Source organism: Littorina saxatilis, linkage group LG3 (genome assembly GCF_037325665.1).
Source record: "Littorina saxatilis isolate snail1 linkage group LG3, US_GU_Lsax_2.0, whole genome shotgun sequence".
Lineage (NCBI taxonomy): Eukaryota > Metazoa > Mollusca > Gastropoda > Littorinimorpha > Littorinidae > Littorina > Littorina saxatilis.
Genome location: NC_090247.1, coordinates 10458568 through 10471666, shown reverse-complemented (window position 1 = coordinate 10471666; position 13099 = coordinate 10458568). Strand labels below are relative to the sequence as shown.

The window sequence follows — 13099 nt, the reverse complement described above, 5'->3', positions numbered from 1 at the left end:
AATACAAAAAACATATATGTGAAACAATACAAAAAACATACATGTGAAACAATACAAAAAACATATATGTGAAACAATACAAAAAACATATATGTGAAACAATACAAACTATGAAATCCCAAAACAAATAGACTGCCAGCGTTCAAAATTCAGAATAAAAACACAAGAAAGATAAGTTGTTGGAACGTTTCATTATTGACAAAACATTACGTAACGTTCACAAATATATCGACCAAGCAGTCTTTTAAGTGCACAGACAAACACTTATCTTGCTCAATTATTATATTATTAACAGGGCCTAGCATTGTAAGCCGTTCGGCGTACTTTACGCCAAAATAACATCTCCAGTACGCGGAACTCGATTTGGTGTACGCCGAAATGCAAAAACCTGTTATTCCCAAACGGTAAACCCAAACAGTCCCCGCTTTCGTTTTGTGCGCCGTTCGGTTCAATTCTCAATCGGTTTGACAGTTTGCTTGAGCACGTACTTCCTCTGGCATCGCGCGAGCATGCTTTGTGCCGGTGTTTTGTGGCTCTAGACTTGAAATAATGTCTCGAAGCGACATTGTTGAACGTGGTCAGCCATTCAGTGACAAAGAATCCAGGTATTCCTTGAAGTGGGAATGGCTGGATTTCGTTCCGAAGGCGGAAGGCAAGTCAGAAGAAGTAATGTGCCGATACGGACTATGGACTATGGCATAATTTAATTGCTTAATCTTCTTGGGGGGGGGGGGGGGGGGGTGTCATTTTAGGTAAAAACATCTCCAACAAATCTTCAAAATCCCCGCCTTTGTAAGCTGAACTCACTTTTTCCAATGCTAGGCCCTGTATTAACTAATTGCTTCATTCGCTTGTGTCTTCACTGCAAGCCGCTGAACATTTGTTCAAGATAAGTGTTGTGTAATTAGTGTTTGTCTGTGCACTTTAAACCACTGGGTCGATATATTTGTGAACGTAATGTTCTGTTTTGTCAATAATTGAACGTTACCTTTCTTGCTTTCTTTAGTACAAACTATGGAGATAAAATCCTGAAAGCTGGCAACATCTACACATTCTTTTACACATTAGGAGATGTGTGTGTTGCGGATTCAGCTTCATTTTGTGACCAACACCTATCAAATACAATCAGACCTTGTTGGTGATTTTTTTCTCTGGAATTTTCACACAACTCTTAAAATACCTTAACACCTTACATACGGTGTGTCTGGAAACACCTCCGCGTGGTGGGGTTTTGCCGCCAGCGCAAAAATAAAGAGGGAGAATAATTTCTCAGCTTGCGCGGCACCAAGCATTATATCTCTAGACTGTTAAGTTTCGCATGTCAACCATGTACAGTAATAAAATTGCAATCATGCTTAGAGAAAAATACTGAACTTAATTTAGGATTGTCCAGAGAAGCTGATTGCAAGATGTCTACTTAATAATTCAAGAATAGAATGCACTTTAGGATCTATTTTGCACACAGTCAGTAAGGTAGTATACAATCTACAATAATGACAACAAAAACAAAAATGCACAAACAATGGTGAATCAGAATTAAAAATGGAGAAAAAGAAAATGAAACTGTTGGAAATGTCTGTTAAAACCGAAATACAATGCTGGTACTACACGTAGTCAGGTAAACTAGGATTAAATACGCCCCATAATATACGCTGAAATATTAAATGCACAACATTTCTTGTCAGAACAGAGACACTTGGATTTACAATCACAAAACGACTCCAATCTCTCACAAACACACACCAGTGTTGATGTACATAATAACAGAATCATAACAAAAATAGACTAAGATAAATCTGTACATCACATGTTTTTCTTATTATATAGATATTTGTTATTGCGTGTGCCATTCATTGCCTCATTGCACGTAGTCATGATCACAATTGTTTCCATGCAAAGATGCATGGATATAAACGTATTTCCAAGAAAATCCACACAACAAAGAAATGCATCAAAAGGACAATTAAGCTCAGTTCACTTTCTGTACTGTGACGGGAGGAGCCGGGAAGCTTCATGGTAATACCCTGACATGGAGAAGCTCAATAACAATGTTCCACATCACATAAAATAGGAGGTATAAACACCTACTGAAACTGTGCTTAAGAGGTATTAAACTTCTGAGGACTCCCTTGAAACTTGTGGGCGATTCTCGAAATCTTGGCATCAGCAGGGTTATGTCAATGCATTAATATCTCACAGTGCATTTCAAAATTGGCCTGCACAATACCTTCAGAACACAAGAACTTTAAACAAATAAAACAAGTCGCGTAAGGCGAAATTACTACATTTAGTCAAGCTGTGGAACTCACAGAATGAAACTGAACGCAATGCGTTCTTTCACAATGACCGTAGTCCGCCGCTTGTGCAAAACGGAGTAAAACTGACGAGCCTGTTCAGCGCGGTAGTGGTTTCGCTGTGCTGCATAGCACGCTTTACTGTACCTCTCTTCGTTTTAACTTTCTGAGCGTGTTTTTAATCCAAACATATCATATCTATATGTTTTTGGAATCAGGAACCGACAAGAAATAAGATAAAAAAATTTAAATCGAGTTCGGAAATTTAATTTTGATCATAATTTTTATATTTTCAATTTTCAGAGCTTGTCTTTAATCCAAATATAACATATTTATATGTTTTTGGAATCAGGAAATGATGTAGAATAAGATGAATAAATTTGGATCGTTTTATATAAAAAAAAAAAAAATTATTACAATGTTCAGATTTTTAATGACCAAAGTCATTGATTAATTTTTAAGCCACCAAGCTGAAATGCAATACCGAAGTCCGGCCTTCGTCGAAGATTGCTTTACAAAAATTTCAATCAATTTGATTGAAAAATGAGGGTGTGACAGTGCCGCCTCAACTTTTACAAAAAGCCGGATATGACGTCATCAAAAGTATTTATCGAAAAAAATGAAAAAAAGGTCCGGGGATATCATTCCCAGGAACTCTCATGTCAAATTTCATAAAGATCAGTCCAGTAGTTTGGTCTGAATCGCTCTACACACACACACACGCACAGACAGACACACACACATACACCACGACCCTCGTCTCGATTCCCCCTCTTTGTTAAATCATTTAGTCAAAACTTGACTAAATGTAAAAAGAGAACTAAACTGTTATTGCTGTGATCTTTTGCTATGTTCTGAGAATGGAACATGCTTTCTGTCATGCTAATTAAGAAGCAAACCTTGCCTTGTACCTCTGGACTTTTCTTTCAGGAGGTATCGGCACCCCTTGCTTTCATTGCTAAAAGGTATGATCCCTCCATTTATTTTGGAGATGTGGAACACTGTCAAGAAAAAAAAGTGGAAACACAGCAACACATTTCAAGTAAAGACCACAAGCAATTCGCCAAAGAGATCATGAAACAATAGATGATAAGAGCACACATTTTTAACCTTCACCGGGCTTCGTGTTTGATACCCCGATTATGGCATCCTGGGTCCTACAGGACCCATATTTTTCAAAGAAGGATAAAACTGTTTATACTGATTCGGATGATGTGGGTACCACAGGACCCATACTTTTTAAAGAAGGTTGCACATAGTTATTTGCTTTGGCGATGTAATTCTTTTGTTTCCGTGAGTACTGATCATCGTGACACATTGACAAAATGGCATCAGCAAGCAAGGCAAACCTCGAGGAAGCTTTCAGAAATGTTGGGTAAGCCATTTTAAATCCTTTGTTGTCTAAACTTCGTTGGTACTAGAAAATGAACGGCACTGTAATAAAGTACTTTCAACAAGTCAGAACATGATCTCTTTGTGTACTTGGAACTATTTATTCATTTGGGTGTGATAATGAGATTCCCACGTGCTTCAGTTATTTAGCTGAGCTCGAAAAAAAAAATATCAACGTGCTGCGCGTACTGTCTTGTGTTTTATAGACTACTTTGTAGATGTACAGTGATGATCAGTGATGCATGGTGAATACAACGTCCTAGTGAGTTAACACCATTTTCACCCTAATGTTAGTTCTGATTTCACTAATATTTTACATCCTTTGTGTCTGTAGCGCGGACGTGCCAAAGGGGATGGTGCATATCCTGCACCACGTGGGTTCCACCAGGCAGGATGTGTACAGGTCAATGTGGAGCAGCCTCATAGTAAGTTAGTTTTACTGTTTTCATTTATACAAAGTGTACTGTTTGTTGATGGCACAGAAGTGTTTATTTATTCGATATCTGGCCTTCTAATTGGAGACAAAGAATGTGTGCAAAAACGTAGATTATCATGTGGTCATTTTGATATTCACACTGTATACCAAATAAGTTCTCATTGCAATGATACTTGATATGTTGCACACACACACACACACACACACACACACACGCACACACCAGAGAGAGAGAGAAAGAGAGAGAGAGAGTGAGTTTTCTAACTCGTAACTGAAATTACTGTGATTTTTTTTATACAGTACGTTGGGAAACTGTCGACGTCTGGAAAGAGGACACTGGTGTATCCCACCCGCGTCGCTGGGGCCGATTCGCCCGGCCCCTCGTCCATGGGTTCTACTGCTTCGGCAAAGGGATTTCCGGCCACAGGATTTCTTTCGAGGGATCGTGGCACTTTCAAATCGTTACCATCGACTTCCGGTTCGCATCCTACGGGAGTTCCGGTCGTAGGTGGTAACGGCAATCCGTTTCCTGCCTACGCTTCCGCTCAGGCGGTTGCGGACGGTGGGGGACAGGATGGGTCAGCTTTCAGAGCTTGCCCTTAAGCAGGGTCAGAAGAAAGGCGGTTCCACGCAGTCTTCGTCTTTTCGTGGGTCTGGGCAAAAGACGCGGTCGCATAGGGGTGGCAGCCGTTCTCGTCCCTATAATAAGAAGCCTTCCTTCGGGAAGAAGGGGTCAGGTGGTAAACCTAACCCCCAATGAAGGCTCCCCGATCCAACCACTCCTCTAGCCCCTACCCCTTTGGTAGCGGGCGGCCTCTCAAGGGCCGTTCCAGCTTGGTTGTCTCTCGCGAGCAGCCCTTGGGTTATGGGAGTGGTTCGATCGGGGTTCCGGTTGCTCTGGTTAGAGGACAAGGCTCCTTTAACCAGAACAACACCCAGTTTCAGGTTTCCCGCCGATCCGGAGGCATGTGCCGTCATTCAGGCGGAGGTGCTGCTGCTTTTGCAGAAGCATGCGATAGAGGAGGTCATCGATCGTCGATCCCCGGGGTTTTACGGGAGACTGTTTGTCGTCCCGAAAGCGTCAGGGGGTTGGCGACCGGTGTTGGATCTGTCTCCCTTGAACGGCTTTCTCCGGAAGGTTCCGTTCAAGATGGAGACTCCAGCGTCTGTCAGGGAGGCCCTTCGTCCGTTGGACTGGGTCACTTCCATCGACCTGACAGACGCATACTTCCATATTCTGATGCACAGGTCAGATCGAAAGTGGCTGCGGTTCCTGTGGGACGACAGGGTGTTCCAGTTCAGGGCGCTGCCGTTCGGGCTCTCGTTAGCGCCTTGGATCTTCACCATGATAGTGCGCCAGCTTTGCGCTTTAGTGCGGCAGCAAGGGATTCGTCTCAGAGTTTATCTGGACGACTGGTTGGTCCTGAATCAGCTAGAGTCCCTGTGCGATCAGCACACCCGGATAGTCTTGCAGACTGCGAGAGACTTATGTTTCTCCGTGAACCAAGGGAAGTCCGACTTGGTTCCCTCTCAGCAGTTTACGTATCTGGGCATGGTGTTCGACACCCGAGCTTGGACTGTTTGTCCCGCCCAGCGGAGGATAGACAAGCTACAGGATCTGGTCAGGTCCCTGTCGAGCCTCCGCCACGCGCCAGTCAGGGTATTGGCTTCACTCCAGGGCCAGATGGAGTCGATGTCTACCCTGATTCCGCTGGGCAGAGTTCACAAACGCCCGTTTCAGGCGTTTCTGAACTCTGCCTGGGATCCAGCCTCTCAAGGTTGGAATTTGTCTCTTCCCCTTCAGGGATGGTTCCTGGAGTCAACGAGGCAGTGGTTGGATTCGGCCTGGCTGACTCAGGGCGTTCCGATTTCACTGCCCCTTCCGGAGTTGCATCTCTTTACCGATGCTTCTCTTCAGGGTTGGGGAGCTCATCTGGAGGGGAACACAGCTTCCGGTCTTTGGGACCAGGCTCAGAAGTTATTGCACATCAACATTCTGGAATTGGAAGCAGTGTGCCTCGGGCTTCTGGAGTTTGTCGCCTCTCTGCGAGGCAAGCAGGTGTTGATCCACATGGACAACACCACTGTGGCCGCGTACCTGAACAAGCAGGGGGGCACGCGCTCGCTAGTTCTGTCCAACAGAGCATGCGAGATTCTCACTTGGGCGTTCCATCAGGGGATAGTGATCTCAGCGAAGTACCTTCCGGGGTGCCTGAACATCTTGGCAGATTCGCTCAGTCGCTCATCGCAGGTACTGCACTCGGAGTGGACTATCGCGCACCAGGCACTGCGGCGTCTTTGGACGCAGGTGGACAAACCCCTCTTGGATCTGTTCGCCACCCGGTTCTCTCGGCGTCTCCCAGTCTTCGTGTCTCCGGTACCGGACCCGGAGGCTTGGGCGGTCAACGTCATGGGAATATCCCTTTATCACTGCTGCGCTTAAAAAGTGTGGGTCCTGTGTTACCCACATCATCCGAATCGGTATAAACACCTCCATCCCTCTTTGAAACGTATGGGTCCTGTGGGACCCAGGAAACCAGAATCGGGTATATCAAACGACGTCATTGCTGATTGTTTTCTAATTTGACCGATTGACTTAAAATTTGGGTCATAGGAAGCCATGCAGGTGGCCGAGGAATACACCAAATTTCATTAAAAAATTCGTATTAGCACTGGAGTTATGGTCATTTGTATGTGCCTCTGGGTCCTGTAGGACCCAGGAAGCCCGGTTAAGATTAAAAAAAAAAAAAAAAAAGAAAACAAAGAAGAAAGTAGCTCAGTTGGTAGAGCACTGGACTTGTGATCGGAAGGTCGCAGGTTCGAATTCGGGCCGGGACGGACACGGGTCAACTTTATTTGCAGACCCAGAGACGGAAGCCATGTCCCACCCCCGTGTCATCACAATGGCACGTAAAAGACCTTGGTCATTCTGCCATAAGTGCAGGTGGCTGAATACACCTAAACACGCAGACACCTGGGTAGCGCGACTCCGTTGCTGCTAGCTTTCCACTGGGAGGAAGCGACCCGAATTTCCCAGCGATGGGACAATAAAGTAATGAAAATGAAATGAAAATGAAAAATATGTGTCCCGGTTACTCTCCTGTTTGTTCTACCTGATCACCCTTTTCATTGTTTTAACTGATCAACCACGTGTTTCCTCTTTGTACGAGGTTTTGTTAGCAGGGTGCAGCTCTTCCGCAACGCTTGCAAATCCTGACAGAGTTATTTCCCAAAATCGTCTATTATGCAGATTACAAAGGATGATCATTTGCATTGATTTTCCACACCATATTACACTAATTAACCCCCTAACAACTATCGCCTCCTGCAATCTATTGCAAACGTTTGTGAGTGTGAGTGAGTGTGTGTGTGTGAGTGTGAGTGTGAGTGTGAGTGTGTGTGTGTGTGTGTGTGTGTGTGTGTGTGTGTGTGTGTGTGTGTGTGTGTGTCAAGCAAAACAGGTCCAAATGATGAGAAATGAAAATGTACAAAGCCTGAATGTAGTGAAAGGAAGTAAGTACATTATGGTGAGCTTTACGTTGAGCAGAACACAATAAAAGTTTACACACACACAAAAAGAAGAAAACAAAATGGAATTGAAAGCAGTAGTAATTAGTCAAATAGCATGAACATGTCACAATATAAAATCAAAACATAATCAAAGTAAAAGGGGGAAAAGACCAAAAGGAAAAGGAAAAATACAACAGAAAAACCCCAGGGACTAATGAAACATGGATCATTCTGAGCCAAAAGAAGCTGTGAGGGTACTGAGACATCAGTCAGATCACATGTACACACCCACAAACACACACTGACACAAACACACACCTAAACAGTACTCACATTCACACATTATTATATCAAATATTAACACATCACCCACATATTTATATCAAAATACTGTCCCAACCAACCTAGCTCCTTTCCTTTTGAATGTGAATAGAACTCACACTTCATAAAAAATAAAAATAAAATAGCAAATTTCTTGCCGTTCAAATAGTAAACTCACAAGGTCATGGAATAATGTCAAACTACACTGCCTGACTTCTTATTTCACTGAGGTATCAACAAAACTGGCAATCATTATGCAACAAAAGTTCAGTAGACTTCCACAATATCGCGGTCTTTGGGGTTCAAAGATTTGAGATCGCGATATACCCGATTCACGATACAGTGGGTGAAGGGAAGTCCGCAACAACAAACAAACAAAAAATAAAAAATGTTAAAGGTCGGTCCTGTTTTTCTCAGGGTTCAAAAGATCTTCTCGATATAGCCGAATTCGCGATATAGTTGACCGCGATTAAGTGGAAGTACCAGAAACCGGGAAAAAGTCAACACAAACAAAAACATAATACACACTAACACATACAAACACACAATACACACTAACACAAACAAACACACAATACACACTAACACATACAAACACACAATACACACTAACACAAACAAACACACAATACACACTAACACATACAAACACACAATACACACTAACACATACAAACACACAATACACACTAACATACAAACACACAATACACACTAACACATACAAACACACAATACACACTAACACATACAAACACACAATCACTCTTTCTCTTCCACATCAACAAACTGGCCAAATACAAAAAGAAAAGAAAATATTGTGCAATAACTGGGACTCACACCAAGAAATGCTTCTTCGGGTCATATAAGTTAAGAAGGGGCAGTCATTCCAAAACGGGAACATGCCCCTAATGGTTTAACCGTGAGGGCATTAAACAACATTCCTCATCATAAATCCCTGCGCCTTGAATATGTGCGCGATTAAAAATTAAAAAAAACAAATAAATCCCTGCGCTTAGAACTGTACCCACGGAATACGCGCGATATAAGCCTCATATTGATTGATTGATTGAAAACAAGCTTCTGTGCCGCTATGTTGTGTCATGATCATCCATTGTTAGCAAATTTGTAATCTGCATGGATATCATATCAGAGACAGACAACATGGAGGCTGTTAGCCAAAACTACCACACTGATAAAAAGAAGGATAAAGAAACAGAAAGTGTAAATAAATTTTTAAAAAATTATGTAATGAGAACAGATTTAAACTTCATTTGAACTATTCGCTATACAGACAATATTGAGCCTTTTTCCTTTAAAAAGGAATCAACAAACAAAACACACACAAAATTCAGTTAAAGAAAACAAAACTTCAAAAAGAGACCATGCATTTCCAATCATTAGTAAAAAGAGAAAATATGATACATAAATACATAACGTGCAGGCATGAGCACTCCAATCGCCTTAAAATGACTGTGGGCCAACAGAATTTGAAAAAGTGATCGCACTGTAGGCGAGTGTGAATTTTTAGTCATCAAGCGCTGAGGTGGAATCCCCAGGGCAAGCGAAAGAGAGGCCGTCCAAGAAACACCTGGCGACGCGACCTGGAGGCCGACACCAGAAAGATGGGCTACACCTGGAGTCAGATAGAAAAGATGGCCCAGGACAGAGGACTCTGGAGAGCTGTTGTTGGCGGCCCATACCCTGACAGGAGTGACGAGCATTGAGTTGAGTTGAGTTGAGTCTCAGTCCAAGTGTTAAACATTAGGTGACTCTTTCCCCATAAAGCAAACTTAAACACTTTCGAAACTTGCTCATGCCTGACGTGTGAAAGAATAACACCACCTCTCTCCTTTCAGACTGTGACCCTGAAGCTCAACAACATGGAATGTTGGAAGAAACGAACACACGGCTTAAACTGGACCTCATGAACATTACGCTTCACCCTCCATACCTCATCACACAAAATCTCTGCATTTCTGACAAATCCGGAATGACATGAACAACCATCACACTGTCGTCAACATTACGAGAAAAAAGCAGTTTGGCAAGGTGAATCTTTCATCTTGTCAACCCACATGCTGGCAATATTCTTGTTTTAACCGAAGCAAGGTGCGACTGCAAGCAGTCCAGCAGGACAATCACTGAGGCACCTTCAACATGGTTTCGTGTCAGGTGATAAAATATGCCTGACAAATTTACCCTACCTCCAGTACAGTGGAACACCCCTTTTAAGACCCCCAATTTAAGACTTCCTCCTTTCTCAGATGGTCTGTTCAAAGCCTCTGTCAATTTACCTCCATTTTAAGGCTCCCTCCTAATTTTCTTTGACTTGTGAAGGTCAATAAATGGGTGTTCCACTATACCATCACACCATCAGTCCTCTTCTTTGCTTCACACTTTCATTTTCTTCCCCAAACTAACTGCCAGAATGCTTATCAATTCTGGCTATCAGCTCTTCCACACGCACCCCGCTTCCGGAAAGCGACTCAAAGCATGCAGACCAATGGACAAGCATGACTGTTTCATTCAACCAATATCAGATTCCCTCCTCAAGATCCAGACAAACGTGAGATTAGCTTGTAGTGACAATCAGCTCTGCTCACTTCTATTTCATGAAAAAAATGTACTTGTAATGCTTCATAAAATCCAGCTCTAAAGGCGAAACACCTCTCATCAAAATACCAACCACAACCCCTTCCTCTATAGTCCACATAGCATTCGACACAACACTTCTCTCCCTCATTATGCAGAGACCCAGCGCAAGAAGCCCCGCATGCGCCACCACACCTTGGAAGACCAGAAAAATCCTGGATTTGTGAGTTGAACGAAGTAGTGTGTCAGTAAGCCAAATCAGGTGGGTGGCAGAACAGATCAGGTGACTGACGCAATGTAAATGCAGTGGGTCAAAGTTGAACCCTGTGCGCTATCGGAAATTCTCCTCGTCGCTGTCTCGCTGGCGGGTGAGTGTAGTGAGCATGGTTTCCTCTGTGTCTGACCTGCAACCATGAGACAGTGTTGTACAACGCTGCTGACACGCTCAGAATATCTGGGAATCAGATCTCAGCAGTTATTTTGTGATGCCGCCTCCTCCCCCTCCTCCCCCACCCCACTTCCATTGCCACACCATCCTTTCTTTTTCTTTAGTACAGAGACAGACAGTAACGCACACACACACTCTCTCTCTTAAACACAGTTACACACATGTGCACAGACACACAGACCCTCTCTCATACACACACACACCCATACACTGGGCACGCGCGCACACACACCCTCACTGTACACACACACATGCAAATTCACATACAAACAACATGAAGTACATGTATTTTCATAAAACCGGCCAACACCAAAAGTCTAATGACTCACGAGTAGTGAACCTCTTCATCTGAGTCATTCAACATGGACAGTGCTGGGTTGTCTTTGAAGTGCGACTCTGCAAAATACAGTTGGTCTGCATCACTACACAGCCTTTAAGTGAAGAAAACAGAAAACTACAGCTTTTATTTTTTTTATTTACTCTGTAAATGGAGGGAGTCTTAAATGGAGGTAAACAGAGATTTCGAGAAGAAGAAACAAGTCGCGTAAGGCGAAAATACAATATTTAGTCAAGTAGCTGTCGAACTCACAGAATGAAACTGAACGCAATGCAACGCAGCAAGACCGTATACTCGTGGTCCACCGCTCACGGCATTGGCAGTGAAATTGACAAGAAGAGCGGGGTAGTGGTTACGCTATGCTGCATAGCACGCTTTTCTGTACCTCTCTTCGTTTTAACTTTCTGAGCGTGTTTTTAATCCAAACATATCATATCTATATATTTTTGGAATCAGGAACCGACAAGGAATAAGATGAAAGTGTTTTTAAATTGATTTCGAAAAAAAAAATTTGATAATAATTTTTATATATTTAATTTTCAGAGCTTGTTTTTAATCCGAATATAACATATTTATATGTTTTTGGAATCAGCAAATGGTGGAGAATACGGTAAACGTAAATTTGGATCGTTTTATAAATTTTTATTTTTTTTTACAATTTTCCGATTTTTAATGACCAAAGTCATTAATTAATTTTTAAGCCACCAAGCTGAAATGCAATACCGAACCCCGGGCTTCGTCGAAGAGTACTTGACCAAAATTTCAACCAATTTGGTTGAAAAATGAGGGCGTGACAGTGCCGCCTCAACTTTCACGAAAAGCCGGATATGACGTCATCAAAGACATTTATCAAAAAAATGAAAAAAACGTTCGGGGATTTCATACCCAGGAACTCTCATGTCAAATTTCATAAAGATCGGTCCAGTAGTTTAGTCTGAATCGCTCTACACACACACACACACAGACACACACACAGACACACACACGCACATACACCACGACCCTCGTTTCGATTCCCCCTCGATGTTAAAATATTTAGTCAAAACTTGACTAAATATAAAAACTGAGAAAGGAAGGTCACAAAAATTAGGAAGTCTTAAATTGGGGGGTCTTAGAGAGACTTCCACTAAATCGCGAATTCGGCTATATCGCGAAGACCTCTTGGACCCCCAAAAAACAGTACCAACCTTCATATTTGTTTGTTTTTGTTTGTCTGTACTTGTCTGCTGTTACGGCTTTGGTTTTTGAAGAAGCACCCTTTCTCTTGAAGACTTGTACAGCTGACCTCATACCTCAACACCCCATATCACCTCTGTCAAACATCATACCCCTAAGGCAGCATGGTTAGTGCTTGTCTGTTGTGCACTCAAGCATGCAGATTTACGACTTGTGTCTGTCTAATTGCTTTGGCCAGGTGTTTTTTCACCCAGGCACCAGTAACTGCTCATTGAGAACAAGACTAGTACAGTTGAACCAGGTGACAAGACCAAGAGAGAGGTAGAGAGGGAGAGAGGGAGAGAGGGAGAGAGAAGGAGATAGAGACAGAGAGAGAGAGAGAGAGAGAGAGAGAGAGACCTTAACAACGTATAACCCAGATCATGTCCTTAAAAGGCCAAATATACTTGCCTATAGGACAATAATATATTTTGATAAGATAAGATAAGAGAGAGACAGAGAGAGAGAGAGAGAGAGGGAGAGGGAGAGAGAGAGAGAGGGGGGGGGGGGGACAACTGGTGCATATCAACTCCAACTAGAACTAACAGAAG

At 42.8% G+C, this 13099-nt stretch overlaps 2 protein-coding genes across 2 annotated transcripts in view; one reads left to right on the top strand and one right to left on the bottom strand.

The window, feature by feature from the left end:
• The first annotated feature begins 3537 nt into the window (after positions 1-3537).
• LOC138960827 (uncharacterized) lies at positions 3538-4725 on the top strand. Its single transcript, XM_070332472.1, has 3 exons — positions 3538-3669; positions 4021-4111; positions 4423-4725. The coding sequence occupies exons 1-3, from the start codon at positions 3620-3622 to the stop codon at positions 4723-4725; spliced, it is 444 nt and encodes a 147-aa protein (XP_070188573.1). The 5' UTR covers positions 3538-3619.
• Positions 4726-6865: 2140 nt separating this feature from the next.
• Positions 6866-13099, bottom strand: part of LOC138961583 (transmembrane protein 181-like) — a 33184-nt gene continuing 26950 nt past the window's right edge. The window contains exons 13-14 of the mRNA XM_070333246.1: positions 11326-11392; positions 6866-10952 (exon numbers count right to left, since the gene is read on the bottom strand). Coding sequence (XP_070189347.1) covers positions 10880-10952; positions 11326-11392 — 140 coding nt within the window. The 3' untranslated portion in view covers positions 6866-10879. The remainder of the gene's footprint in view (positions 10953-11325; positions 11393-13099) is intronic.

Coding starts and splice junctions, on each gene's coding strand:
- LOC138960827 (XM_070332472.1), top strand. CDS start 3,620: ATGGCATCAGCAAGCAAGGCAAACCTCGAGGAAGCTTTCAGAAATGTT. Junction 3,670..4,020: donor GAAGCTTTCAGAAATGTTGG/GTAAGCCATTTT, acceptor TTGTGTCTGTAG/CGCGGACGTGCCAAAGGGGA. Junction 4,112..4,422: donor CAATGTGGAGCAGCCTCATA/GTAAGTTAGTTT, acceptor TTTTTTATACAG/TACGTTGGGAAACTGTCGAC.